Here is a 26,841-nt window from a genome sequence, read left to right as displayed (position 1 = left end):
CCTGTTGCACACATGGTAGCGCTATTTATAACTCCTGCATGATATTTTCCTTTGTTTTTTATAAAAGAGAATAATTGTTGTCATGTGATACGCTTGATCTACTCATCCTTTTTTCATCTGATGAAAGCCTCAACAGTTCATATATAACAGCCTCAACAGCCATATCATATTTAGACAGATGGTTCTGCTCTAAAGCGTATAGCCTTGCATCTGTTCTTAATGGATTGCAGGGCTATATTTTTGTGCAGACCACTTCTCAAGTTAGTCAAGATTGCTCAGGATTATAACCCTGTTTTCTAATACATATGTAGTTCTCCAAGTTAATGCCATCTGTAAATTCAGTAAAGAATACTTTGGTTCTGTTATCGAAGTTATTGCTCGATATTTAATGCTGAGTAAGCAAGACCTCTGTGGATTCTCCCTCAGCCTTCCGACCTGAACACGATCCTTGGGTAAGCAGAGTACAGTTTTCCAAGTAGTTTCTGTAGTAGGTTTAATGTTAGAGGGTTTGGCTAATTTCTTCAAAGGTTCTATATTCTGTCTCAGCTCTTTCATTTTTTCTCTCTTAGAGCCTCTCTGACCTTGCTAAATGGAAGATGATGTGGGCAGCCATGATGCATTTGAAATGTGAAGGCATTAAGCTCATGTATGATTTGGGAGGACTTACTCCATTGAAATGGATGTGGAAGTGGGGTGTCTGTATAGGACAGTGCTGGATACTGAGGTGATGCTCAGTAAACTTTTAATAATTTGCAAGAATGGAGAAGGTTCACCTTCAGCATTTGATGGAGGCTCAGAAAAGCTTACTTGCCTGGACTGTGCGACCATGGATTTCTTCCAGCTTAGTCAAGCTAGAATACGAAACTGGGGGTGTTTTCCAGGGATTTGGAAAAGGCAGGAAATGTTATCTGCCTGAACATATGGCTACGTAAGAGTAGAGGCTTGGAAGCTTAGAGTAAAGCTGGGAATGTTGCTCTGTCGATGGGTTAGTTATTCACAGGGCCCAAGTGTGTGTGGATATCCAAGGGAGGAGGCTTACACTTGGCACCACTTTTCAGGCTGGGAGAGGTACCCCGTACTGCCAAGGCATTACAAATGGAAAGCGAGGCATGAGACACCACATATTTCTCTGAGGTGTGAAAAGTTCTAAGCCTAACAACTGTGGGGAGCTCTGTGATGTGGTAGCTTCAGAAAAAAAAAGCTGTGTGGCTTTAATTATCGACGTGCATCAAATATTCAAGTTCTGTTTGCATAAGAAAATTTAAATCTGACAGTGGTGTTGCTGCAGAGTTGTTTTCTGTTTTTACTCATGCTTGCTTCAAATGGGTCAAGTCTGTTTATCTTAAATTCCATCTCAACCTTTAAAGCATAGACGTTTAATGTAGAATTAGAACTTTCCATGTGCTTTTTTTTATGATGTCGATGTATCTGTACCTTCCTCCCTTCCAGACCACTAAACAGTCTCATTTTCAGTGTTTTTTAAGTTTTTATCATACCTGTGGAAGGTACTAACCCAGAAATATGAACCACACTGTGGTAGAATAAAAACTATAAATCACCAGAGCCCTGGTCACTTTCTCCATATACATCAGTGCTGGATGATGCATTAGTTGGCATTAACACCTCCAGTGCTTTAAATTTTCTGTTTCTGTTGCCTTGCTTAGCACGTAATAGGTTGGAAGGTAGATGGATTGTGAGCTTCCAAAGCATTACAAAGTACCTTTCCAAACTCTTGGAGAATTTTTGAGGGGACAAAATCTCTTTCATTTTTTTCCACTAAGCTTTTGTAGCCCAAGAAAAGCAGCTCAGCCTACAGATTATCAAGTTGTGGATCTTCATAGAATTTCTTGGTGAATTTTGGAATCATTTTAGCATAATGTTCCTACTATTGTAACAGCTTCATCAGAAATATTTTTTTTCAACTGGTGGAAGACTTTGAATGCTCTTTTGCTTGTAGCTGGGAAAAATAAAAAGAAGGATGACTCAGACGCATGTGGGTTTTACCAGGAGTCTTGTCTCTTCTGTATCTAATGAATGCTAACAAGTCTGTAACTAATGGAACACGAAACATTAGGGAGATGATGGAGTGCTGGCACTTTTAATAATATCTGTTTGGGAGATTAGGCAGGGGAAGATGTACTGAGATGGGAGTCAGAAGAGCCTAGATTGTGGTGAGCTGGTAGATCTCTGTGGCTTCCACTGGTGGTCGTACTGACATCGGACTCTGCTGAAACAACATTCATTGTAAGGCAAATTAAAAACTTCGTGTGAGTGTGCCAGCTGAATTTTAAATGTATCCTGCTGTAAGTTCAACGTGTAATTTGAGGTGCCTTAACTTCACTGATACAGGCTCTTCTTGGTCAAGTTATTCAGTAGTGTAGGTAGAATAACCAAGGATGAAATCAAAGAGCCTTAAGGACTGTGAGAGCTATTAACTGGTACGATTAAACTGTTCTCTTTAGACTGGTGGAGTTCTGGCTGCTCTAAACAGCTGAAGGAGAAACCCTCTGAACAAAAAAATCCTCTGAAATAAGCAGTATTGTCAAATGTCATTTTGTTGCTGTGTTTTCCAATGTGTTTTTTTTTTTTTTTCAGTAGTGCAGAAATAGAATTGAAATCTCTTGAAAACTTTTTCTATTGAGATATGTAATCTATTTTTATTTGCATATGTACTTTCTCTTACTTCTGTAGATCAATTTTCTTCCTGTCTATATCAATCTATTTTAATGAACTGATTTTTCTGAGTTTTCCCTATTAATTTTTAAAGTTGTTAGTAGTTTCACTGTAAAGACCTCTTTCCCCTATTTCATCCTATTTTTTTTGGCTTGTTTTGCTTTTTTTTTTTTTAATTTTCTTTAAGCATCATTTTGCATCTGTTTCTAAATCAGTCTTTAATGTGGTATCTTTTTCACTCTTCCACTTCTTCTTTTGTAATGAGGACAGGAACATAGATCTTGTACATATTTTATTTCCAAATCTGTGTATTTGATTTGAGTAATTCTGCATTAAGATTTTGCATGGCATTTTGGGGAAGAGGGAAGGAGGAAAGATTGGGACTTGAAGAAAGCATTAGGCAAGGCTCAGGCAGGAATTGTGACTTCTGCACTGGTAATTATTTCTGAACTTTCTGAACTGCTTCAAAACATGATCACATTACTGTGTGCGTCATTGTGAGAGACGGAAAAATTTGTTTTCTCTAAATTCTTACATCTCTTCAGAAAAATGTTTTCGTGTTACATAATTGCTATTGTTCTTTTGCATGTTTTTCATAGCATCCTCCTGGGCAGTTGAGAAGGAAGTACAGTTCCTGCTCCACTATTTTCCTGGATGACAGCACAGTCAGTCAACCAAACCTCAAGTATACCATCAAATGGTGGGTTCAATAATTTTGTGTATTTTTTAACTTGAAACTACATTATGTATTACATATGTGTACACATCTGAACCATTACTAAGCAATCTTCACAGGGGGCTTAGTTTTTGAAGCAGTAAGTCTTTTTAATCCAATCATGCTCAAGACGCAATGAATAGAATGAGCAAAGGATATTACTCTGATTTTAGGTTTGTGTGTAATCAAACTCCCAATACGGGATATCTCCCAAGAAAGCAGCAATTAAGTTTCTCAAACTCTATAAGCTGAAATCTTTGTAATTCCACGTTCAACTGTGCACTTGCTTTGGATAAGTCCTCAGAAGGTTACTTGGGTACTTACTTCAGAATTCCCTAAAGATCTGAAATCTCCTGAAATTGAAGAGCTTTTTTTCAGTTCATGAGAAAATGTTCATTTGCTAAGCTTTTCTTCCAGTTTTCTGTTTGAAATGAAAATGAATTGCCTCCAGATTTATTTCCTTATTGAGTACAGAGACACCAACACTTTATTGCACAGCAGTGGGGAGCTTTGTCTGTGGTGTCTACATGGGCTTATACTTGGGTGACATCTCAGATGTTCATTTCAGGTTTCACTGCTGCCTGTGTCCGTTTAGAGAGAAACAAAATTGATGTGTATAATGTGTTGATCTTTACGCTTTGTACAGCGAAGGGAAAAATGAGAAAATGAATGTACAGTCATTTTATGCTGTTTATTATGGTTGCAGATACACTCTCTTCAGTTGTTTGCTCTTAATCTAATCCAATGCAAAAATTTATGAAGTTCAAATCTATGTTATAAAGTTATTTACATGAGAGAGAAATGTTGGCGGTCAGTAAACACATTCTCAATTATTCTGTTTAAGAAAAAAAAAAAAAGGGAGGGGAGTGGAGAAAGGATTTGCAGACCAATGCCTAATTCCTTATCAGCTATTTCTGTCTGAAATAGTCTTGCATTTCCTCAAGCTTCTCTAATGAGTAACTTAAAAATAATTCAGATGGGCTGTGGAAAATGATTTTAAGGTTTTGATATTTTTTTTCCCTCTGGGATTTTAATACTTTTCTGCTCTATAATCCTTTGCATGCAGCTTTTTTAAGTGCAGACTCTTGGGGGTGATGGCCAGTTTCAGCACCCTTTTAGCGCAGGAACTGGGCCCATTCGTGGAAAGAAGAGCTGGGCTTGTGGCAGCAGCTGAGACGTGGTGTTGGTGGGCAGCAACAGAGCCATGAAAGGGAAGGCAGAAACCCAAGCCCTGGGTGTGGAGCTGGGGGCAAGGAGGTGGCATCTGGGGGCAGAGCAGAGGGTCAGGAGGGAGGAAAGGGGCAGCGGCAGGGCTGGGGCTGGCAGGCAGCTGCACGGGGTCGGAGAGTTTAGAAAAGGGGTTATGTGGGGTGAGAAACTGGCCTCTGGCCTCTGAGTATTTTCCTCCTCTTCCCTCCCGTCTGGCTGTACAAGTAGCAGATTTAAGGGTTGGGAGACCACAGGATTATCGTTTTTGTAGTACAGCTTAATTTCCTGCCCCCCGCCCGGACGTCGCTGCAGACGAATGACTACTGCACATAAGGAGATGTATAAGGGCTACGTTTTGGCTGGCTCATTTATTTCCTCTGTGTCATGTTATGCACTGGTGGGTTTAAAATATTAGCATGTCTCTTGGAGGTCTTCAGAGCGTGCGAGGTGGCAGGGGAGGGCGATGGAAAGCTGCGTAAGCTGCTCTCTGCACGACTGTCACAGCCCTTTGGATGCTAGCTGAACCAGTGTGTGAAAAGCAGAATACAAATCGGGCTGAGTTAATCTGTTACAGCTCTGAGAGACCTTCAGATTCTGATATAGATTTCTAAAGAGTAAATATTTTCCTAAACTTAATTTGTTATTTTGTTACAACAGCAACAATATGGGCACCAAGCAGAGCTCTGCATGTATGCTCTTGCATCCACTTTTGTAAAGTGAACTGGAGCTGCAAGTATGTTCCTGGGGGCATAATTTAAAATTAAATTTTGGGACTAATTCATTCGCTGAATAGCTTTCAGTCAAATTAAATTCATTCATAAATCTGTTTTTTATGTTCAGCGAGAACTGTGTCTTTTAAAAGTCCATGGGTACACAGTATTTTTTAACTTATTACATATATCTATAGAAAAATTCAGTTTTAAAAGCAAGTTTGAGCTAAAAGCTGATGTAGCCCAGTAAAAGCTATAGCGCTTATAAAAAGTCAGTAAAATACATTTATTTTCAACTGAGAAAAAATGTTTTTAAAAAATACTGAAATCAATTACAATTCTACTAACTTGGTAGCTGCAACATATAACTTTCCTAACATGCAGTGTGTTGATTTTCTTGTAAAAATTCTGGAAGAAAAATATAGAGTGACCGATTCACTCTCTTAAAAGGCTTTTTGTGAGGGGAATTTAACATCATTGTAAGACATAAGAAACTTACAGTGAATTTGACAAAACAAACAGAGAGCAAATAGAATCACTGAACTCACTCCTCATTCCTCTGTAGTTTTTGCTGGGTTTTGTGCTGTTAGAATAAGTGGGAAGAGTGCTGTTCCTGCTTTATCCTTCAGCAAAGCTGCATCCTGAGTAAAGCATGTATCCTTTGATAAATCTGGAGTCACAAGTTGGAAACTCAAGAGTAAGCATGAGAAGCTAAGTCTTAGTTTTCTTCAGTCTCAAAAGTGAATGGGATCAGTTAGTTATTTGTATATGTAATTAAAATCTTAATTTTCTGTGTCTATATGGACAGTATGTGCAGAATATAAACAGATGTACTTACATCTTTGTCATGGAAGGTTTGTCATGGAAGAGCATGGGAAATGCACAATGCAGTAACTTATTTAGGGAAATATCTTTCCTAAGTTAAAATAAGTAACTTGATGCCATAACAATGTTAGAGCCTTGTATTTGAGTCTCCTATGTGAGTAATTACATAGAAAGAATCGGAAGTTTGTGGATTTAAATATAAAATCATAAGCCAAGGGTAATTAACATGTTTCAAGTTAGCCTTGCAGCATTATTGGACAATCAGAGTGAATATCCAACACTTGTGTCACTTATTTTCAACCTTGGAAGTCAGGAGGAGATTTGTTATTTACTTTAGTGGACGTAGGCTTTAAATGGAGGGCATGTGTGACTTGATATATGGAGTATGAGTATTTGTGGAAGGTACTTCGTTACTAGTGGGAAGGAGGCACTTGAGTGTGCTGAACAAATATTCTAAGATGACCTATTTACAGTGTTTTACCTGGCATCTAATAATAAACAGAAGAAAGTAGGCTATTGAGCATATTTTTTTGTCATGTGTTCTGCTAAGTTTTAAATTTGGATGTTAATATGACAATCCTGAGGTGTTAACTCTATATTTTTCTTTACAGTGTAGCTCTTGCAATATATTACCACATCAAAAACAGGTATGTGAATAATGAAGTCTTGTACTGAAGATCTCTTTAATCAAAACAAACGAACTGTTGAAACCCTAAAAATCTGTGATTTGGTTCTTTGAAAATGCTTTTGGGTAGTATTTTTTCTTATCTCCAATGTTAGAAAAAAGAGATGTGTTCTCCTATATAGATGTATTATTTTACTTAAACGAATAAAAATCAGAGGATTATGTATCATAAAACTGTGCAAATACAATTCAGCATTGAAAAGCTTTGATTCAGTATTTGGCTTTATATGCTCTGGGCACTTCTGTATTATGCATATGTCTCAAATGGATTTAGAAGAAATCTGCATAGTGTCTTTCAGATTTATTTTTTTAGGCTACACCCTTGTAAAATTGACTATGTAAGTCAACAATCACTTAGTGGATTTTAAAGTACAAGCCCTTAATTATATAGTAAGATTGACATTGTCAATAAACGTAATTCAGGACATCGCAGAAGCAGAGCAAGTCCTGTCTTACCCCTCCTGGTGTAGTATGCTTTAGATCTATGCTCAGCCAGGTTGACTGTTAACACTAAAACAGGTTCTCTAAAAAAAGTAACTTGGTGCATGAATTCATGTTGTTGTTAAGCTGCACTTCTGTTTCTTAAATTACATGTTGTCATGATGTAATATGTCGCAGTATCATCAAATAATATTGCCTGAAATTTTTAAGAGATTTGTATAAATATGTCAAATTACTTATGCGTCCATAGCTTTTCAGTGTCTTTTCAGAGAACTTAGCCAGCTTAGATCTCGATCTAACAAACCAACTTACGTCTAATTTTTTTCTTCAGGACTGTAAGAAGTCCAACTAGAACAAAAGGAATTACTCATAAATTTAAGTTAAGCTGGTACATCATTTGGGACCATGTTACAGGTCACTGGAACTCATTACACTTGTTGAAACAAGGCTGGCGTCTGAAGAGAGAAACATGTAAAAGTTCACAAAGGCAGAAAAGTTTAGGGCGCAATCCCTGCTGAAAACTCTTAGAAGACTTTCCAAGATTAAACATGGCAGTATGTAAAGCAAATGTTAGAGTGAAATCCTTTTACTAACTTTTAATCTAATTTCCTAGGAAATGAACCATTAATGATCATGCTTGGTTTACTTGTTTATCTGTCCGTGGTTCTGTTCTTCCCCTTTCCTTCCATCATCTCTGGGTTAGTTTGGCCAGCTAGTCAATTGTAACTATGCTTGACTGACTAATAGAGATCCATCCCAAAGACAGTCAGATCCTAAAGATATCCTAAGTGCTCAGTTAAACATTATGCCAGCTGGGTGAGGAGCTCAGCAGAATGGGGGCACTTCAGGAACCATGTGCAGGTGAGAAACTTCAGTAAGGGCTCACAGTATCCAGGAGGAAATCCAGAGCCAAAGGAAGCTGAATCCCTTCAGATTGCCACGAGACTGATTTCTGACGACAGTAAAATATGCACATTCATAGTTTTATTACAGAACTCGATGCAAGCTTGACCTGCAGCTATTAGAGGCTAAATATTTATAAATGAAAGGGCCCTGTGTCAGTGACTTGAAAACAAATACATTCTGATTGTTATCTTCTTGGGAAACTTGGTATCTGTCCGTTCACTTTGGGGGTGGAAAGGTGATTTATTCGGTAGGAACTGCTTGCTGCTTGTCCCTCCTCGAGTTCCCCAGGGCAGTGAGATGCGTTGTAACCGCGCCCTCTGCTGCACTCCCTACAGACAATCTCAGGCCTGCGTGCATCAATTAGCAGCTCTGAAACGGAGGATGTGAAATGACTGCTCTGCCTTCGCTTGTCTCTGATTTGGGAACGGAGGGAACAACGTGATAACAGCTCTTGGTTGTGTTTGCTGCTGAAACGGCAACAGCCAAACATATGTTCTGTTTCCTGCCATTATAGGGGGAAAGGAAGTTGTTGACGTATGCGGTAGAGTCGGGTTCGTTATGGGGGCTGGGGAGTAAGAAACCACTGCAGCTCCTGGGTAGGCTTGAAGTTGGTTTTGACAGAAAACGAGTCAAGCTCTACCTGAGAAGAGTTCTTTTCAGACAACAATTATCTGTCCTCTTTCTCCTCTATGCTTAGTTTAAAAGAAAACTATTTTCTAGTGTTCCAGACTCTCACCAATCCCAGATGTCACTTTTCAGAATACCTAATATGTTTCATATGTTCCCCACATTTTGTTTGATTGTGAAATTCTAGTTATTCCTAGTTTTCCCAATGTCTTCTCTCATTGTTCTGTTGAATTTTTCCAGCTTTTGTTGCATTTAGCTATCTTACAGGTGGTAGGAGACGTACACCTATCTTGCTTTTGAAGGAATGCACGAGTGTTGGCGAATTTGCTTAACAAAATAAATAACCAAACTTAAAGCAAACTAACCATGAAAAATGCTTAGATCAATTAGTAGACAATTCCTTTTTGAAAGACAACAGTACAATTTTATTTTAGTGAGGACAAAAGCCTATCAACTCTTTTTCAGTGTAGGTTTTTTTTTATGGCAATCAAATGTGCCTTCATAGCACACAGCATGAAGAAATAGAAAAATAAATTTTTTCTTTCCCTCTTCTCATTGTGAAGGGCCACAGCTTATGTTAACACAGCAATGATTCCAGTGAGACCACTTCTGCATTAAAATACCAGCTTTTTTGTTGGGGTAGAAATCTGGCCTAAAATCTTTGCTGATTAGGCATTTTGAAGTAATTATCTCAATCTGTTAGTCGGTTTTAAACTACTCCTTTAAAAAAAAAAAAAAAAAGTATTGACTTCCAGTGTGAACAGGCTTTATAGCAGAAAAGAAATCAACTTTGGATGTTGAGGTTTAAATGTTATCTACCAATAAGCACATTTTTTAGACATTAGTCTCCTGTAAAACTCGTGTTTGCATGCTCTGTGAGACACGTGTTGAGTAAAGATAAAAAACATTCAGTGGCTTCTCTCTTAAGACCTCTCTGACCAGAGCACCAGGGATGCAATAAAGATGGTATTGTAGTAAGAAAGTCACATGGATGCATCTGTCCAAAAAGTGTCCGGTTCTAACTGGCACTGTTACACCACTCGCTTTTGTGATGGTTAATATTCCTGATAAGATTACACACAGAAGTCTTAAATTGCATACTGGATGTTAGGCTTGTGAAGTTGCATCAACTTTCATGCTGATCTTGAACAACAGGGATGAGAGAAATATAGTGAATTAAGATCCGTGAATCGAAATATTTTGTCTTCTTTTTTTTTTATATGCTCTTTTTTGCTTTCAGAAATTGTTAATGGTATAGGGTTTTCAAAAGAAATAAGAAGTGAAGTATGTATATATTAAAATAAAGGATAACTGGAAAAGATACAAATATTTGTAAATGTCATGACTTTGAAAATAATGGAGGAGGAGAAATTAGCTAAAGGAAGAGATTTCAAGGATTGTCACGAAGTTAAGAAAAGCAGAGTAAGCTGAGCTGGTTTTAATATATTAGAAGTTCATCGTTGTACATCTTAGGCTGTGAAAAAGCCTCACAGTAGTGGGCAGAAAAGTTTTATGTCTTGAGCATTGAAATTTGAAAATTTTAGCATACTTTGTAATATGGATTTCGTATTGCACATGAACTTTATGGTAGAATATATCCAACTCCTATATGAGAGTCACATTTCTGCAGTGTTTCTAAGCGCACCACAGCATAAGGAGTATTAGAGCTTTAATGATCTGCTTGCATCTGTGACAGCTGCATGTTATTACATTCAGATAATGACACTACTTTGGTTTTAATACTTTTTAGGGACACAGATGGAAGAATGCTCTTAGATATTTTTGATGAAAACCTTCATCCCCTTTCGGTAAGTTCATTTATCTCTTCTTCTTTTTCATGTGAACTGTCTTTCTGTTTGCTTCGTTTTGTTTCAGTCACCTATTTGGAAGTATTTCTTCCTTAGAAATCCGAAGTGCCACCAGATTATGACAAACATGATCCAGAGCAGAAACAGATTTACCGTTTTGTTCGGACGTTGTTCAGTGCTGCTCAACTGACTGCTGAATGTGCCATTGTCACCCTGGTGAGTGTCTGAGAGATGACATCAGCTATCTGACAGACCCAGTTTTGTTCCTAAAGCTTGCTTTTGTATGATTTAATAGAGCTAGGTGATGCCAGGGGATTTTTTCTCACCATGGAGACCAAGAGAATTTCTTGATGGGAAGAGATATTGCAGTTCATTTTCTTGGGGAGAGTTACTGATCAAAAAAGAGGGTGGATAACATGACACAAAAGCCAGGGTTATGTCTTGCCCTCACAGAGTGATAACATTACAGGCCACCAGAGTGACTAATAGAAAACGCAGGTGGCATAAGCAATCTGAACAGGAGGGAATGTTAAAAGCAGAGATTGTTCCACTTTTGTGGGTTTATTGTGTATCACTGTAACTCCCAATGGAGATTCAGGGACAGCTGCAGGTAATTTAAGAGCATTAATAAGAATTGATGGACACGCGAAGGACTTGGTGAGTGACTGCAGCATGTTGGTGATGGCTTTTTTTTTTTTTTTTTTTTAAACTTCCACTGTACTTGTCTTTCAGGACTGCATCACAGGGCTGAACAATTGTACTCAAGGCTGAAGTTTAGCTACTTAAAAATAGCACAACACAAAAGAGGGTTCAGATTTTCAGCTGGTGTGGATCAGCATAGCTATGTGGATTATAGGAGCTAAAGTGATCTCTGTCAGCTGAGAATTTCTTAATTTTCCTGAAATCTGTACCCTGCCAACCCTCTATAGCTTTCAGGCACAATTTTGGCCATGTTCTTGACTCAGAAATTTTAGAAGAATGAAATATGTTTTTATGATAACATGTGGTCTCATAACAGCTTTGTTACGCACTTCAGATAGGAGAAAGGGAAATTGGAGAAGGTGGATTTTGAAGGCTAGACCCGCTCATTTCCTCTGTTAATCTTAGAAGACAAGGGAGAGAAATTAGTTGGCAGGCTTTTCTCCTTCAGACGGTCAGAATGAATTGTACAACTCAGTACAGAACATGAATCTGAGGGAAATAGGGCAAGAAACACCCTGCAGTGCTCCACCCTTGCATTTTGAAGCATTACTCTACCAAGTTACTTGACCCAGCCATTAGTTGTTTTCTGAAATGACATTTTATCTGTCTTTTTTACATAATTGTGCTAAGTACTTGTCCTTCTTTTTCTTCCTGAGTGTTTTCTGCTGGAGGCAAGATATGTTGTGTGAATCAGTATGTTCTTGTATAATTTAATTAATCTACTGACAAATATAGCGGAACTTTGTTGTAGTTATCTGTTGTTTGATCTTAGGCTATTTGATCAATGGGGGCACTCTTTAATAGAGAGGAAGAGGGCGCTTTTTTTAAATAACAATATCTTCCTGTCATTGCAATGCATGGAAAGTTCTTTCCCAGAAATCTTGTTAGCCCATGAATATATTTAAATATTTTACATTTATAACTACTTCACTGCCTCTTCTGTTTCTCACATGGTTTCCTTGCAAATAACTGCTTTTGGTGTGATCTACAATTAAGTATAAATGTTTTCCATTCATTTGCCACATTGCTGTTTCAGTAGTTGTTAGTGCTTGAAAGCCTAGATGTCTTGGGTGTTTTACCCAACACTGGCACTCAAGGCAGCCGTGCAGATGTTTGGAGATAAATTTGGTATAAGTGATCAGCATTACTGTTCTTGACCATTTTTTCAAGATGATAGCACCTGCCTCACCCTTCTTTCCAGAAAGCTTCAAAATTTGGGGATAAACATTGTTTTACAAGTATGAAATTCTGCTGCTGCTGTTCTCATTTTCCTCTGTTCTTTTTAGATTTCATTTCTTTATTTCTTAGTGTCATCAGAAGGGGCCCCAGAGACAGATCATATTGTTTCTGAAACGTTCAAATGTGGAAATTAGTCTGTTCGAAAGCAATTGACCACCCTCTTCCCCACCCCATTCATCATGTCTTAATAGTGTTGATAGTGCTATTTATATGTCCTCCAAATGTTTTTAATTTTAATATCCTGACTGAAGAAGAAAGCATTTCCTGCTGAAGCTTATGTTTTGCCATAGTCTGGTCATACATTGGAGACCAATGTGATAGCCCTGTCTGCTACTTGAGCCTTGGAGGAGGGTTGCCAGAAGGTAGGAAGTATATCTGTGGTGATCACAATACACTTGGAACTAGATTCTGCAGCTATTATCTTTCACTCTAATTATTTTTAAACAGTCCTAACCACCATTTTTTATTCCTCAGGCAAACCAAATAATTAATGTGGACTAAGGTCCACATTATGTTGGATGCATTTGTTTGTCTTTTTATATGCCGTTATCCAGACAGAAACAGTACTTACAACTAGTTATATAGCAAGATGTATGTTCAGCATGGGAGGAAAGTAAATGTGAAACTGCAGACTGTTAGATGAGCTAGTATCCAGCAAAAAAAGACAGCATCGTATTGCTTCAAGCACTTAATTAAAATATTTCAATTAAAGTCTGCACTATTACAGCAAAACCAATTTATAATTAAACAAAAGATTTAATTTTCACACAGTCTCCAGAGCTGCCAAGAGATTTTCTGTATTGATGGGTGAAAAATTAAAATCTCAGGTTGAAACAATTAATTACTAATTCACATTAATTTATATAGTAATACCTTAAGAATTATTTTAGTGTTAAGAATTACTTTTGTTGCTGATGTAAAATCTTGTACCAGTGAACAGCTGAACTATACCCTGTGACCTGACTTTGGGAGAAAAACAATGTGTTTTTCCACCTGACCCAGAGTATTCCCATCCTTGATAAAACTGAGAAATGCATTTTGTCTTCATCATCTCCTTGGGCGCAGAGGTGGCAAGTTGCACTTAAAATAATGTGTTAATTGAATAGCAAATGCGAATAGTAGTGTTATCCATGCCAATAGCAAAACAATACATGGCCCACATGTCATGAGAGTTAAACATTTTCACTTTGTTGTTTTCTTAAGAAAAACAAAACAAAACAATCCTATTAACTAGACCTGAAGAGGAGAATGATCCAAGCTTTCTGCTTTGTCTTGGCATGCCTTTCTGAGTTTTGTTTAAGTAGGCCAAATCTAAGGCACCTGATAAACTCCAGTGTGCATAATATTTTCAGAGGTTACATTTTGCATAGGCAAATGTACTATAGACTCTTGTCAGATACAGTGCTATCTAACTACATGCAGTGCATGGACTGATTTTTTTTTCTGCAAAGTTCAGAGGAGTGTGTTCTGAAATATGTTGCAAAGTCCATACTGTGATCGAAGGGATTTGATATTGGGAAATTTTAGATTTGAAGTATGGAAGAGTAACTTCTCCTTATGAAAAGCAGGGATTTAATTAATCCAGCCAGATTTTCCTGAGTTCATACTGTACTCTCCAGTCACATTTTTAGGAACTAGGTAGAGAATATGTAGAATGAACGTCTTGAATTATGTGATGAAAATTATGGCATTTGAGGGGAGTTTTGTTTTCTGTGTGTTTGGAGTAAAGGAGAAAGCCTTTAACTGGTTTCCTTTCACTGGGATATTTTTAAGTGCAGATATTTTCCCCCCCCCTGTTGTGTTTAAAGTATCAAGGATGTGATATTGGTTTAAAGAATACAAAGTTGTTGTTTTCTTTTTTAAAAGAAGTGATGAAAGTCTGTACAGACGTTTAATCTGTAGCAGAAGTCCTTTTCAGCTGGTGTGGTATACCTACTGTTCCTTATACAGCTACTGGAAGATGCAGGCTCCTCTGAACACCTCAGGGTACAATGTGAACTATTTGCTGCCTGGTTTGAAGGCTGCCACTCTCCCTCCAGTGACCAAGACAGAGATCATGAGTGCAGTGAGAGCAAGGCAAAGCTGGGCTCTGCTTGGTGTAAGAAACCCATGAGAACAGTTGTGTATATCTGTTGGTGGTGGTGGCCACCTTTTTAATTCCCCAACAGAAGAGCACGTTCATTTCAAGCAATGAATACTGATCCCAGTTTGGGACTGGAAAGTCAATGTTGTCTAATAGTTTGAGTCCATTTTATGCGTATTACAGATTTTTGTCTTAAAACAAGTAAACTGGGGGACAAACCTGAGGATGTGTGATTTTTCTCTCAGTTCCATTAGTGTTTCCTATAAATATCTTCAATGCTACTTTGCAATTATTCACATTTTCAGAGCCGTTTTATGAGTGCATTCATTACTATCTTTCAACACTTGGTCTCAGAAATAAAAATTGGATGAAATTGCAAGGACTGTGATGATGTGATGTCCTTTTCCACCAAATGGATGGCACTAGACCTTTACGGAACATTTTTAAATGCCCAGCTGGGTAATTTTAAAGCACAGTTATTTCAGGAGCGTTGTGGTAGGGAACTGGCTGATTGCTTCGAACAGAGCATATGGCAATTTAGTGATTGGATTGGAGCCGTAATTTGGCTATATGGGACCCACTACCAATTATAATTTTTCCATACAGATTTCTTTTTAGTTTCAAGACATTGTAACACATTGAAGTTTTCTCATTAAAAGAGGACTGTATATTTCCTTTTACTTCTTGGAGATGTGTTGGGATGGATGCTGCCTTTGTTAAATTAATCTGTGCTTCTGCAGCTAGCAACATGGGTTACATAGTGACACCTAATGCAGCTTAAATGTGAGAGGGAGGGAATGAAGTTGTTGCAAGTAAACGAGCATTTGTAGATTCTCAATTATGGACCGTAAAATAACAAAAACATAGTCTCCATCAATGTGCAACTAGTGATAATTGATTAAAGCCACTAGATTTTTATTTTTTTTTTTTTGGTAAAACATGGGTAGAATTTGACATGAAGCAACACAAAAACAGTATGAGAAAAGGTTGTGCTTTGCTCTTGCCATTACCTCAAAATTCAGAATTCTTTCACTAATGCCAGTGATTCTTTGGTGATTGCCTGTTTCTGTAGTGTGCTGAGACTCCCACTCAGCCTCCTTGGAGGGCATGCACAAATTCTGGTCTCTCTGGGTTGTACCACGCTCCAGCACTGCAGACAGAATCACAGAATAATCTAGGTTGGAAGAGAACTCTGGAGGTCAAGTCTGGTCCAGCTTCAGCTCTAAGCATGATCAGTTGAATGAGTTTGCTTAGGGCCTGCCCAGTTGAGTTGAAATTTTATCACTGAGGATAAAATTTCACAATGTCAACAGAAGACCTGTTTGGTTGTTTTATGAAGTTAAATTAAGGGATTTTGTGCCCATAACTGCAACTTCAGTATGATAAGAAATATCATTTGGATATTAGAGGTTAATGTTGAATACCTCCAAAATGAAGGAACAAAGAGAAACAAAACTTTGAAGGAATCCCATAGTAAGCTTTTAATAAAACTGGAGTTTTAATAAAACTGGTTCCTTTGGATTGCAACATATTGAAATGAAATAATTTGACACATTTTTTAGATACATGTCCTTCTCAAGGGGGAAAAAGAAGAAGAAATAAACCTCCTCAAGTATTTTAACTTTTCTTCTTACTTGAGATTATTATATAATATACAAAATATGGTATAATGTCCTCTGAGATGGAAAAAAAAATGAGATACTGCTTCACACTAATTAAAACTGAACTCCTCATTGCTATCTTTAGTTTTAGTTTCATCAAACAGATTTATGTTCTCTTGACTGGGTTGTTGTATAACCAGCTGCCTGGTATCCAGAATCATAGGGAGCTGGGACATCCTAGAAAACTGGGACAACCCTGAACACTGTGGTTGTTACTATGGGAAGTCCGGGATGGATTCACCCAACTGCAAATAATCACCCTGGGGGTCAGTTGTGGCTGGAGCAGCACTGCTGAAGATTGGATGCTGTTGCCAGGCTGGTGCCATTTTGCAGTTCTGCCCTCCAGGCCTAGTGATAGTAACGTATGGCTGAATGATTCTCCACCATGCAAGTTCAAGTTGTGGGAATTAAGAAAAGAGGCACCCAAACTAGCTCAGCATAGGGGCATTTCGGGTCTGGCAGATTAATTAGCTCAAGATAATGTGCTGAAGCAAATCAGAGCTGTACCTCTTCTGGACATGAAATGGTTTTGGAAGCCTTTTAACTACATGGCCTGTGGTGCTGCATCGAAGCTAATGAACCGCTACAGACTGTAAGACAGTTTGGGATCACCTATACCTGCAGAGTGGTAATTGTATTTCATTAGTAGATAAAAATTCCTGTTAATTCAGATAAATAAATTCTTAACAAAGACAAATCATCTGTTTGGTTTCACGTATGATTAAATAATAATTTGCTCATGTTCCAATTTTAAAGGTCAGTCATTGCAAAATTTTGATGGGAGTCTGTGGGAAGAGATGGAAAATAAATACTGCTTTGCCAATCTCTTCACTCAATGCAGGGTATCTTCTGAAATGTGCACAAGTTATTAAAATATCTCCAGTGAAGTGCAGGAGCTGTCCATAAAAGCTTGTTAGGCTGACAATCACATAAAAGCATGTGGTTCATTCCCAAACACAATAGACTAATAATGGAGGAGGCATCAGGCTCCAAGGTACTGAATTTTTAAATAGAAATGTATTGGCAGTCCATTGGTGTTTTCCAGGTCGGAATGGTGTTTTCGTTTCAGCTACAAAATGAAACATAATGTGACAAATGAATTTTGAAGTTTGTTGGTATTAACACTGGCTTATACTTGTTCTTTGCAAGCTGGGAAAATTCAGAATATGTTGTTTGACTGAAGCCAATAAGAGTTTTTCCTCAGGACACATCAGCAACCACAATCATTTACTTAAATGGTCATGCTATCGCTCTGCAAAAATCTGTGAACATGCACAGAACAAGTCATAGAACTAAGTGGATGATGACAGGTGTTGTGAAGATGGCTCTTGGAAGCTATTAAACTATTTGAGGAAAACTAGGTGTTGAATTAAGGCAGAATTAATCTTTTGTCTTTTCGGAATTCAGCTTTCAAATATTCAGAAGAGAAGTGCTTGGAAGTGTTGCCCACAAAAGCTTACTTTCAGAAGAAGCACTGCAGAGGATGAGTTACAGAGAAAAGTAACATCAGTGTAATAGCTTCAATTTGTTTTAAGCTTTAGATCCATTCCTAAGCATTTTTAAAACTTATTTCTTCTATATTTCTTCTAGATAGCAAAAGCTCTTTTTATCATTTAGTCTTGCTTCTCTAAAGGAATACCTGCTGAAATAATCCAGAGATGAGAAGAGGTTTTCAGACCATTTTAGTAAAAGTTTCTCGCATTGTGTCTTCTGAGCACAATCTTTTGGTCTTTCAGTGTGTAAGTAAATTTCTACCAGCATCCTGAGATGTGAGTTATAATACTCTTTTCCACAGTAGGCTTTTAAAACTTAGCTTGTTTTTATACGATTTTAGAGCTGCTAGTCCTAAAGAAAATGTAGAAAGTGGTTCACTTTTGCAAACTAAGCCAGTGAAATTCATTGCAACACACGAGTTTATTGAACCACGTAGTACACAGAGAATACAGAGTCTGATTCAAAACCCGTATTTGAGAAAATGGTCCCTGCACTTAAGACAGTATTCAATATATAGACTTCACTGCATAACTAAGGTGAATACAAATGACATTTCCATACATCACATTTACCATTACAGGGTCAACATTTTCGGAGCTTTTTTTTCCCTTGAGGTGGATGGAGTGTGTCTGCCTGCATGTGGGAAGACGCGCTTGCTGCAGCCAGCAGAAGCAGGTGGCGTTCTCCCACCAGCCACACGTTTGTTTGGGATGAGTAGCGGAGTGACTAACCGCCCACCAGCCTTCCTCTTCAGATGGGCTGGGAGCCACCTGGCCCTTCTCCAAAAGTCTGTACTGATTCAGCACATCTTTGCAGCCGCCAGAAGCATCCCCCTGCAGTAGCGTAGGCTAGTGAGTACATGGCTAACTCTGCCTCTCCTTCTTACTTACTCCTTTTTACCCATCAAGGTCAAAATCTTGGTGCTCACACTGCTCCTGTGGGCTAGACCAACTACATGGCAATGATCTGAGATAAAAACTATGGTTGACAGTTTGCTTTGTCACAGTAAGCTTTCTCACATGCTTGTAGGAGAGAGAGCTCACTTGTCTGTGCCTACACTGCTTTGAGAAAGACACTGCCTCAGAAGGGCAAGAGCTCGAGAGCCTTTCCTCTGCCGGAGTTACGCTGTCTGTGGAGTCACCTGGTTCTCTCCAAACACAGGAAAAAAAAGAACTTGTAGGTGATGTGAAGGTTGGAGGCTGTCTTGGCTATAGTGAAGAACTACTCTAATGTGGTAGTATAGGCCTATATTTGGGAGACAAGTCCCAGGTTATGTTGAATTCCCACATTAGCGGAGGACCTTGATAAACTTCTACAAATATTTGCTGCAAGAGGAGTCTTGTTCTTTTTTTGCCTTCTTGCTTGAACACACTTAAAACTCAAAACTGAGTCAGGGAGGCCAAAACAAGTGAGCAAAACAAAATGTTCTCTTTTAAGGCATTTTCCAGGAAGGAGCCAGAAACCATGCAAAATGCCCTTCTCCTGGTGAGGTATTTCTCATCTTCAGTTTTATTCAAAGATTATACAAAGCCTTGCTCCAGCAAGCTGTATTTCTGGAGTTAAGCCCAAGTTATCACTAAGGACTCAAAAGTGATTATTCATTTTCCTCAATATGCTACTAGAAGATGCTCAGATGTCTTGGTGATATAAGGATACTGCCTTAACAAGCTATTTCATTTTTAAAGCTGATTTCTCAGGTATACACTGGTGGGAAGGTAGTAGCAAGTTCGTGCTCCCCGTGTACTTACACCTTGAGTAGGTGAACTTACACCTGAGTTCTCTGAATGCCAATGAATTTGAGCCCACAATAGAATCCTTGCTCTTTTTTTCCCCTGCATATGCTAGAACTGCATGTAGGAAAGGATGTTATTTTCTTGTTTTTGCCTGCTCTGTGTGTCTCAGTGGGGTATTCATTTGAAATCTACTGAACTCTCTGTGCCATTGAAATTTCAGGGGCTTGCGTTAACAGTAGAGGAGCAGGTTCAGCACTGATGTAAAGCAAACCAAGTTCATTTCCATTGCCCTAATTTAAGAGTGGCAAGATCTTGCAGTGTCCATCCTCTCCCTGCATTAGCACTGTGTGTTGTTTTAAACAAGCCTTTCACTTACCTGGAACAACTCCAGGGGTTCTTTGAACTATGAACTAACAACAATTTTGCTTGCTAAGTTGAACAAGTATGTTTGTGTTACATGGTAAGAGGTTTATGCAGGCTCCGTATGAAGCAAAAGGCAGCCTTTTTAACAGAACCATCAAGGAGTGCAGGCTCTGCTGAGATGCACATGCCACTTTTTTTTGTTTTTTACTGAGCTTTGTGTTTCTGTGGTTTTGACGTATCACTGGAGGAGTCAGTCTTTTGAGTCCCCATTGCTGTTCCCACCTCACCCACTTACACACATTTCTTTCAGTTTCTGTCTTGAACCCTTGTGTTGGAGTGACCACGTGTTTATTTTTAAGGACGTAATTTTCTCAAAATGTTTAAAATGTGCTGTTTGTTTTGCACTCACACACCACGTGGAACTCCAATACCAAATCTTACATGTCAAAATGTGATGAATATTTTAAAACAATGAAACCAATGCTGGTATTATGGGATCTTTGTTGTTACTGTGCAACTAGTAAATCTTCATTTCCACATATTTAGCGTGTTAATTTTTTGCACTTCTTTCTGTCAAACAATGGGTCCAGTGCAGTGGTCCCGTCGGGGTGTACAGGACCAGTGCCAGTGCTCCGCTGGCTGCAGTGGTGATGCTGGGTGTTCTTTGTAGTTATGGGCTTGTGGGCGAGAAATGAAACTGCAGAACAAGTTCACTTCTTGATGCTAGCTAGGGAAGCCAGTAAAAGGTTGTTTCTTAATCAGAGCACAGTTTGCTAACTGAAATGACTACATCTCATTTACCCTAAATCAGCCAGAAGAGTGCAGTGAAACCTGCTTGAAACAGCCTCACAGTGGACTGAGAAATCTGTAGATTGGGAGAGGTGGTCTGCATTATATTTTTCCCCAAAAGATTTCTTTCTCTGTATGCCTTCTATGCTGCAAAGTGAGGCAGTTCATTTTGTGCTCTGAGTGTCTGTGCACATTCAGATATTGAATATCTTTTCACAAAACATGCTTTCCTCTCTAAATTACAAAATGTTTGCAGTCTGTTTTCAGTGACCTTGTTCCCAAGTTCTAATTGCTTGTAGTATTACGATAGTTAAAATTAATGAACAAAACTATATAAAAGCTGTAATTGGTTGTGATATTATTGGGGACTCAAAAAAAAAAAAAAAAAAGAGCTTAGAATTACTTTTTTTTTATTATAAATTAAATACTTTCTAAGGGTAGACCTTTCAGGAACCACAAATCACTGAAGGTCCTCTGTGTGCTTCTGTTAGCACACATCCTAATAGAAAATCACAAGTAAGCTCTTCTGGGTTTTAAAGGTTTTCCCCCTGTGCTCCCCTTTCCCTTCCCCTTTATCAGCACGAATTTTATATATATTAGCTATTCTTATGGTATTACTTGATTAGGTGCTAGTAAATATTAACTTAGTGAAACTGTAGAAGGTTTATTATGTGCCTTGTCAGCTGGTATATAAATTGTTTGGATGTGGATTGCAGAAGCATTCAGTTTTGTTCACCTCATGTAACTATTCGTAATGGTTGTAATTTCCCTTTTCCTATTAGGGGCTAGAGGAGGGGGGCACACAGATGACGCACAACCCATATTTCTTAGTACACGTTTTGTTCATCGGTCTGTTATTAATGTAAATGAGCCACTGTTACTGATAGCAGGTATATTCATACAGCATGTTGGCTTACTGGAGTGATCCAGTGGGTCCCTGGCATACTTAATTGGGGTTCCCTGGAGGGAAGGGCAAACCCAGCTCTGTTTTCATAAGCAGAGGCTGATACTGGCCTCCTGGCAACTTTCTGGTAGGTGTTCTGAAAGTCTCTACATGGTCCCTTGTTCTATCAGATGTGGGGATATAATTCTGTAGCCTTTGTAAATAGCAGCCTCTCACGTGAAGTCTGGGTTGTAGGAGCTCTTGTTGATGCTGGTCTGTGTTGGTGGTCTTGGGCAGTTGGACCAGACTCCTGTGTCCTTAGTTTATCAGTTCTTGCAGGTCCAACGGAATTACTGATACGCATCTCCAGCGCTTATCACTCCAAAGGAAACTGTTAGGTGCGTTATCTCAGCACATACATTTCCTTCGTTCAGCTCGTTGTTTCTCTGGCGGCTGTGTCTCCATCCAGATGCCTGGGGAACCTCTCCACCAGAGGGGACCTGCAGGACATGATGCTGTATCTGATAACTGATAGGCTGTAAATTAGAACCACAGCTGCTTGTGTGATAGCTAATAACAGTAATTGGTAGCATGCCCTTGCCTTCCTCATTAGTAGCTAGCGATTTATTTGTTTACATTATTATTTTAATAATTTATTTACACTATCATTTGAATTCATTCCAATATGTGAATATATTAGCAACAGTTACGATAGAAAAGCAACAGTTTTGTTTCTGGTTGTATGATCAGAATGCAAAGGCCAACTAAAACATGAATTTATCACATCCAGTCTTGAGCTTGGCACAAATGTATGCATTTAAACCCACAGCTTTTATAAAAGAACCTTCTTGAGAGCATATTACTGTTTTGAAATTGCTGGATTGGGTTTATTGCAATAGTTTTTCATTTCTACTTAATAGCAAACCAGATTAACTCTTGATTTTAATGTGTTTCCACAGGTATATCTTGAAAGACTTTTAACTTATGCAGAGATAGATATTTGTCCAGCGAACTGGAAGCGAATTGTACTGGGTGCAATTCTACTGGCATCCAAGGTTTGGGACGACCAGGCGGTGTGGAATGTGGATTACTGCCAGATCCTAAAAGATATCACAGTCGAAGACATGTGAGTCCAGTCTGTTTCTCTTTGTCAGCAAATGCCAAGATTTGTGTGTATGAGGGAGAGGGGAAGTTCTCTCATACCTTGTGTAAAGTTTGTGTGTCTGCCTTCCATCTGAACGTGGTGGATGCTGATAAATGGCATGAGGTCTACTAGAGAGTTGCTTACATAGAAAATGTGGACTTTTTTTTTTCTGGTTAAAATGTATTTTACTGCTGGGTGTTCACACAACTGTGAACCTGCAGAATATTGAAATCTATGACTTAACAAAAAAAAAAAAAAAAGAAAAAAAAAAAGAAAAAATGTTGGATAAGTCAGCTTGTCATCACTTCACCAGCATTTACTGTAATGTGTTAGTTCTCCTCACAGATGGTAGAACAATGTAATGCAGAAAAAAATGTGTTCTGACCCTAACAACTCTTAGACAGCTACATGCTTCTTGCTGCCATTACGCAACCCTTAGATGATCACTCATTTATTGCTACCATTATTCAATAATTGTTTTTTTTTAGTTTTTGTTTTTTCTTCTTATATCCTGCTGAGTTTGTTTGCAGGATTAAAAAATACGTAGTATTTTAACTTGCAGAGAGAAACTTCTTGTGGATAACTTTTTCCATTTTTTACAGGATGGCATTATTAACAACACATACAGCTTTATAGTGGCTGTCTGGATACTCCTCAGTCATTTTAAAAGAATATTCCAACAGTAATAAAAGAAAATATGATGAGAGTAAACAATTAAGGTCTTAATATTTACAAATACTAAAACAAATGCTTATTCTACTAAATAGTTGAGTGCTCTTTTAGTTGATTGATCAGTAGTTATTAGACGTATTTGCTAAAGTGTCTGGGTTTCATGACATCTATACATTGAGTGCTGAGTCACGTACCTTGCATGCATTTAGAGGTGTCCTCATCTGAGTTGATGTGCATGTAAGAGCAGTGCTGCAATGGCTGAAGTTGGAATCATGGCATGAAGTTGGAATCATAAAAACGCTATTTACATTTATTGATATTTATATTTATTTTATATTTATACACAGTATTTAGGGAAGAGGAAAGAAAGGAAGTAAACAAGAAAAAATGTTTATACAGCATGCCTTTTGAATCTCAGTTTGCAATCTCAAAGCAGTGAAAGGCAAAGCATTTATGCTATATCAGCCCTAAATCCATTTCTTAATAGTTCACTGTTTGTCAGATTTATAGCAGGTCTAAAAATTATCAGTAAGGAAAATGTTCTAAGTTGTGAGTCAGCTGACTTTAAAACTAAGCATGCTTATACACTTCTAGACTAACTTGCAGACTGTGAGTACCTGTCACTTCTTGACTATTAGAAAAGTTATCTCTAAGCTTGTATTAACAAGCTATTTGTAATACATTCTTCATTTTGTGTACAAAGGTAAAAAAAAAACACAGCCTTCATTGCTATGGTACACTGTAGATGCTTTTATTAGTTTTGGGGAAAAGTCATTTCAAAACAGAAGTTGGAAATGTCACATGATAACTATTTCAGTATCTTTTAAAATATAAATGTTACTTTTAAGGATAGTTGATTATGCTTCTCTTCCAACATAACCAAACAGAATGAAATTTCTAAAATAAAATGGGGAGGAGCGAGCAGGGAGAAGCTAAAATCAGGCCCTCTGCGTTTCTATATGTAGTTTTGTTCCATGCAGAACAATTTGATAACATTTCCTTGACTGCTCTGGGTGTTCCCTGACTGATTTTGCTGAGATAGTTTCCCTTGATCCTTTTCTCTTGCTTTTGGGGATTCGGTTACAATAAGGGTCTCCCTCCATTACCTCTTTATTCAAGGCAAATCTGAGTGCTTTTAGAATATTTTTGAAGCTGGGATATCAGCTAAAGTAGAGTTCTGAACAGCTTGAAGCTGATCGACAGGTTTGGCTGTGCCATATGACAGTATTAATCAAGAATGGTTATAAATAAGAGTTTTGAAATCGCTGATTCTCATGGCTTTTTTTGAAGGCAGGTGAAGAGGCATGCTGTGATGGTGTGAAAGGAACAACAAAAAAAGAGGTTATTGCTTTTGACAAACACACGCGATGGTACTGTTAGAAGTTGCACTTCAGCTATATAAAGCCATTACTCAAATGGCAGACCTGTGCTCACGTGCTGACATCCGTCCTCTTTCTGCACTTCACACTCTCTAAACAGATCTGTGATTAAGTCCTTGGCCTCAAAGCTTTTAGCCTTTTCTTAAAGATATTGTGGTTCTCACAAAATGAGAAAAACAAGTCTTTTTAGGGGCTTGTGCTCTCTTTCTGTATGGTACTTTATGATCTGTTTTGTGGCCTTTGTGTTTGGGGCTCCTTGTGAATCCTCCAGCAAAGAAGTGGGTCCTTGCTGAATTGCTGATGGTTTTATTCCTGCTGACCATTTTTACAAACTTTTTTTTTCCTATTCCAATGGGGGTGGATTTCCCTCTCTTTCTTTTTCAGGTAGTCGGGATGATACAATGTTATGGTTTTGAAGAGCCCTGATCTACGTTATTTATAGTAATAAGGCAGAAGAACTCTAGGTCTAAATCTTCAACTCCTGTGAATTATTACTCATGAATGTTTCTTGGAAAACCTTATGCAGACCTTTCAGAGTTTTATAAATCATCAACAGTGTGTTGAAGTACACTCAAAAGTTAGCAGAGGACTTAGGAGGACTGACCTGTATGTCTGTAGTTATTTATATAGCATTGTCTTGAATTTCTATCTGAATTTGAGGGGTGGCCACAGGAAAACATATAGTAAAGCAGTCTCATATGGAAATATCAGGAGCAAAGGCTATGGTGCCTAGTTATATTAGTTCAAATCAGAAATACCTGTGGGCTTTTTGTTGTTGTTCCTTCTCAGCTGTAGTTGACCTGCTAATCTAATCTTTAAATCTGGGAGCTAAGCTACAGTAAGAATCTGAGACTATTTAATGTTTCTGAAAGATTCGGGGATCTTCCTCTGTAGAAGTACAGTCAATATGTTTCTCTATTAAAATAGGCTTTATATTATTCATTAACGTACACCTTAGCTTGCAGAAAACAAAATATTACAAGTATAAAAGGACGTTTAAAAATAATCTATATATTATCACTAGACTTCTTAAAACTTAAATTTCGTTAACTGGGTTTTTGAAAAGCTAGAATCTTCAACAGTGTGAATTCATGCCAAGGAGTCCATATATGACTTTTGGATGGTTTTCTAGTGTTGATTAATACTTATCACTATGTACACAGAGTGATTTTGACAAGGGATAGGATTTTGACAAAGAAACTGAAGATAAGGGAAGAAAGTTATTACGATGTAAGCAAGATGGCCTTCCAGTAAGAAGTGAGAAAAATAATAATCAGTGTTGAAAAACTGCTATACTTCTTATCCTCAGAACCTCCCTTTTCTGTTGGCAACTGCCTGCACGTTCCTTGTGCACATACACTGCAGGCAGTGTGTAACTTGACTGCAGTATCATAGTCAATCTGTACCTGTTGGTTACGAAGCTGTGCAGCCCATATTCTCTTTAGCAAAAGTACAAAATTCCCACCCATTTATTTTTTATTTCTCCTGTCTTGAAATCACTGTTTTGGGTATATTGTATGTCCTTGTATATGTATTGTGTAGGAGGATATCTAGGTACTATACAATTTAAGAAAGCTGCAAATTCATTTTTGTATTTATTTACCTATTTATTTACATGCTTTTTACTGTAGCGTTATGGGTAGTAATGTATTGATGTAGCAAAGTATTCATGGAGTGGGAGCTCACATAGGGCCTCTGGTTCTATCAGGGATTTTGAAAAACACATTTATTTTAGGTACTGAAAAACAAATGATGAACAATGTGAATTTTGCTTGCATGTTCTAGGGAAAAATAGCTATATTCTGTTCATCAGCATAGATAGATGGTGTGCTGAAGAAAGCAGGTTTCTCACATCTAGTTTTACATGATTGATTCTGAGAGGCAAAAGAGAATAAATAAGTTATCTATTTTTTTATGTTAGGGTAACTTGCAGCAGTTATGAGAGATGTCTGACAAATTTAGGGCATGTCTGTGTGTTTCATGTTTGCATAGCTGTGTGTGCAGATCCACCTAGTGGAGGTATAGCAAAAACTACAAGAATTTTTTTTCCTACTAGCTTTTCCTTTCCCAGATTGCATTAACTAAACTAAGTGGCTCTTC

The 26,841-nt window shown here is 38.0% G+C and overlaps 1 protein-coding gene across 3 annotated transcripts in view; it reads left to right on the top strand.

The window, feature by feature from the left end:
* The window catches only part of CCNY (cyclin Y), a 123,523-nt gene that overhangs the window by 87,698 nt on the left and 8,984 nt on the right, over nt 1-26,841 (top strand). For all 3 annotated transcript variants that reach the window (XM_084507945.1, XM_084507947.1, XM_084507946.1), the window contains 5 exons: nt 3,273-3,373; nt 6,744-6,779; nt 10,542-10,599; nt 10,696-10,815; nt 22,506-22,672. In XM_084507945.1, coding sequence (XP_084364071.1) covers nt 3,273-3,373; nt 6,744-6,779; nt 10,542-10,599; nt 10,696-10,815; nt 22,506-22,672 — 482 coding nt within the window. The remainder of the gene's footprint in view (nt 1-3,272; nt 3,374-6,743; nt 6,780-10,541; nt 10,600-10,695; nt 10,816-22,505; nt 22,673-26,841) is intronic.

This window comes from Aythya ferina, assembly GCF_964211825.1.
Source record: "Aythya ferina genome assembly, chromosome: 2".
NCBI lineage: Eukaryota > Metazoa > Chordata > Aves > Anseriformes > Anatidae > Aythya > Aythya ferina.
The sequence above is the reverse complement of the archived record's forward strand: the minus strand, read 5'-3'. Positions and strand labels throughout refer to the sequence as shown.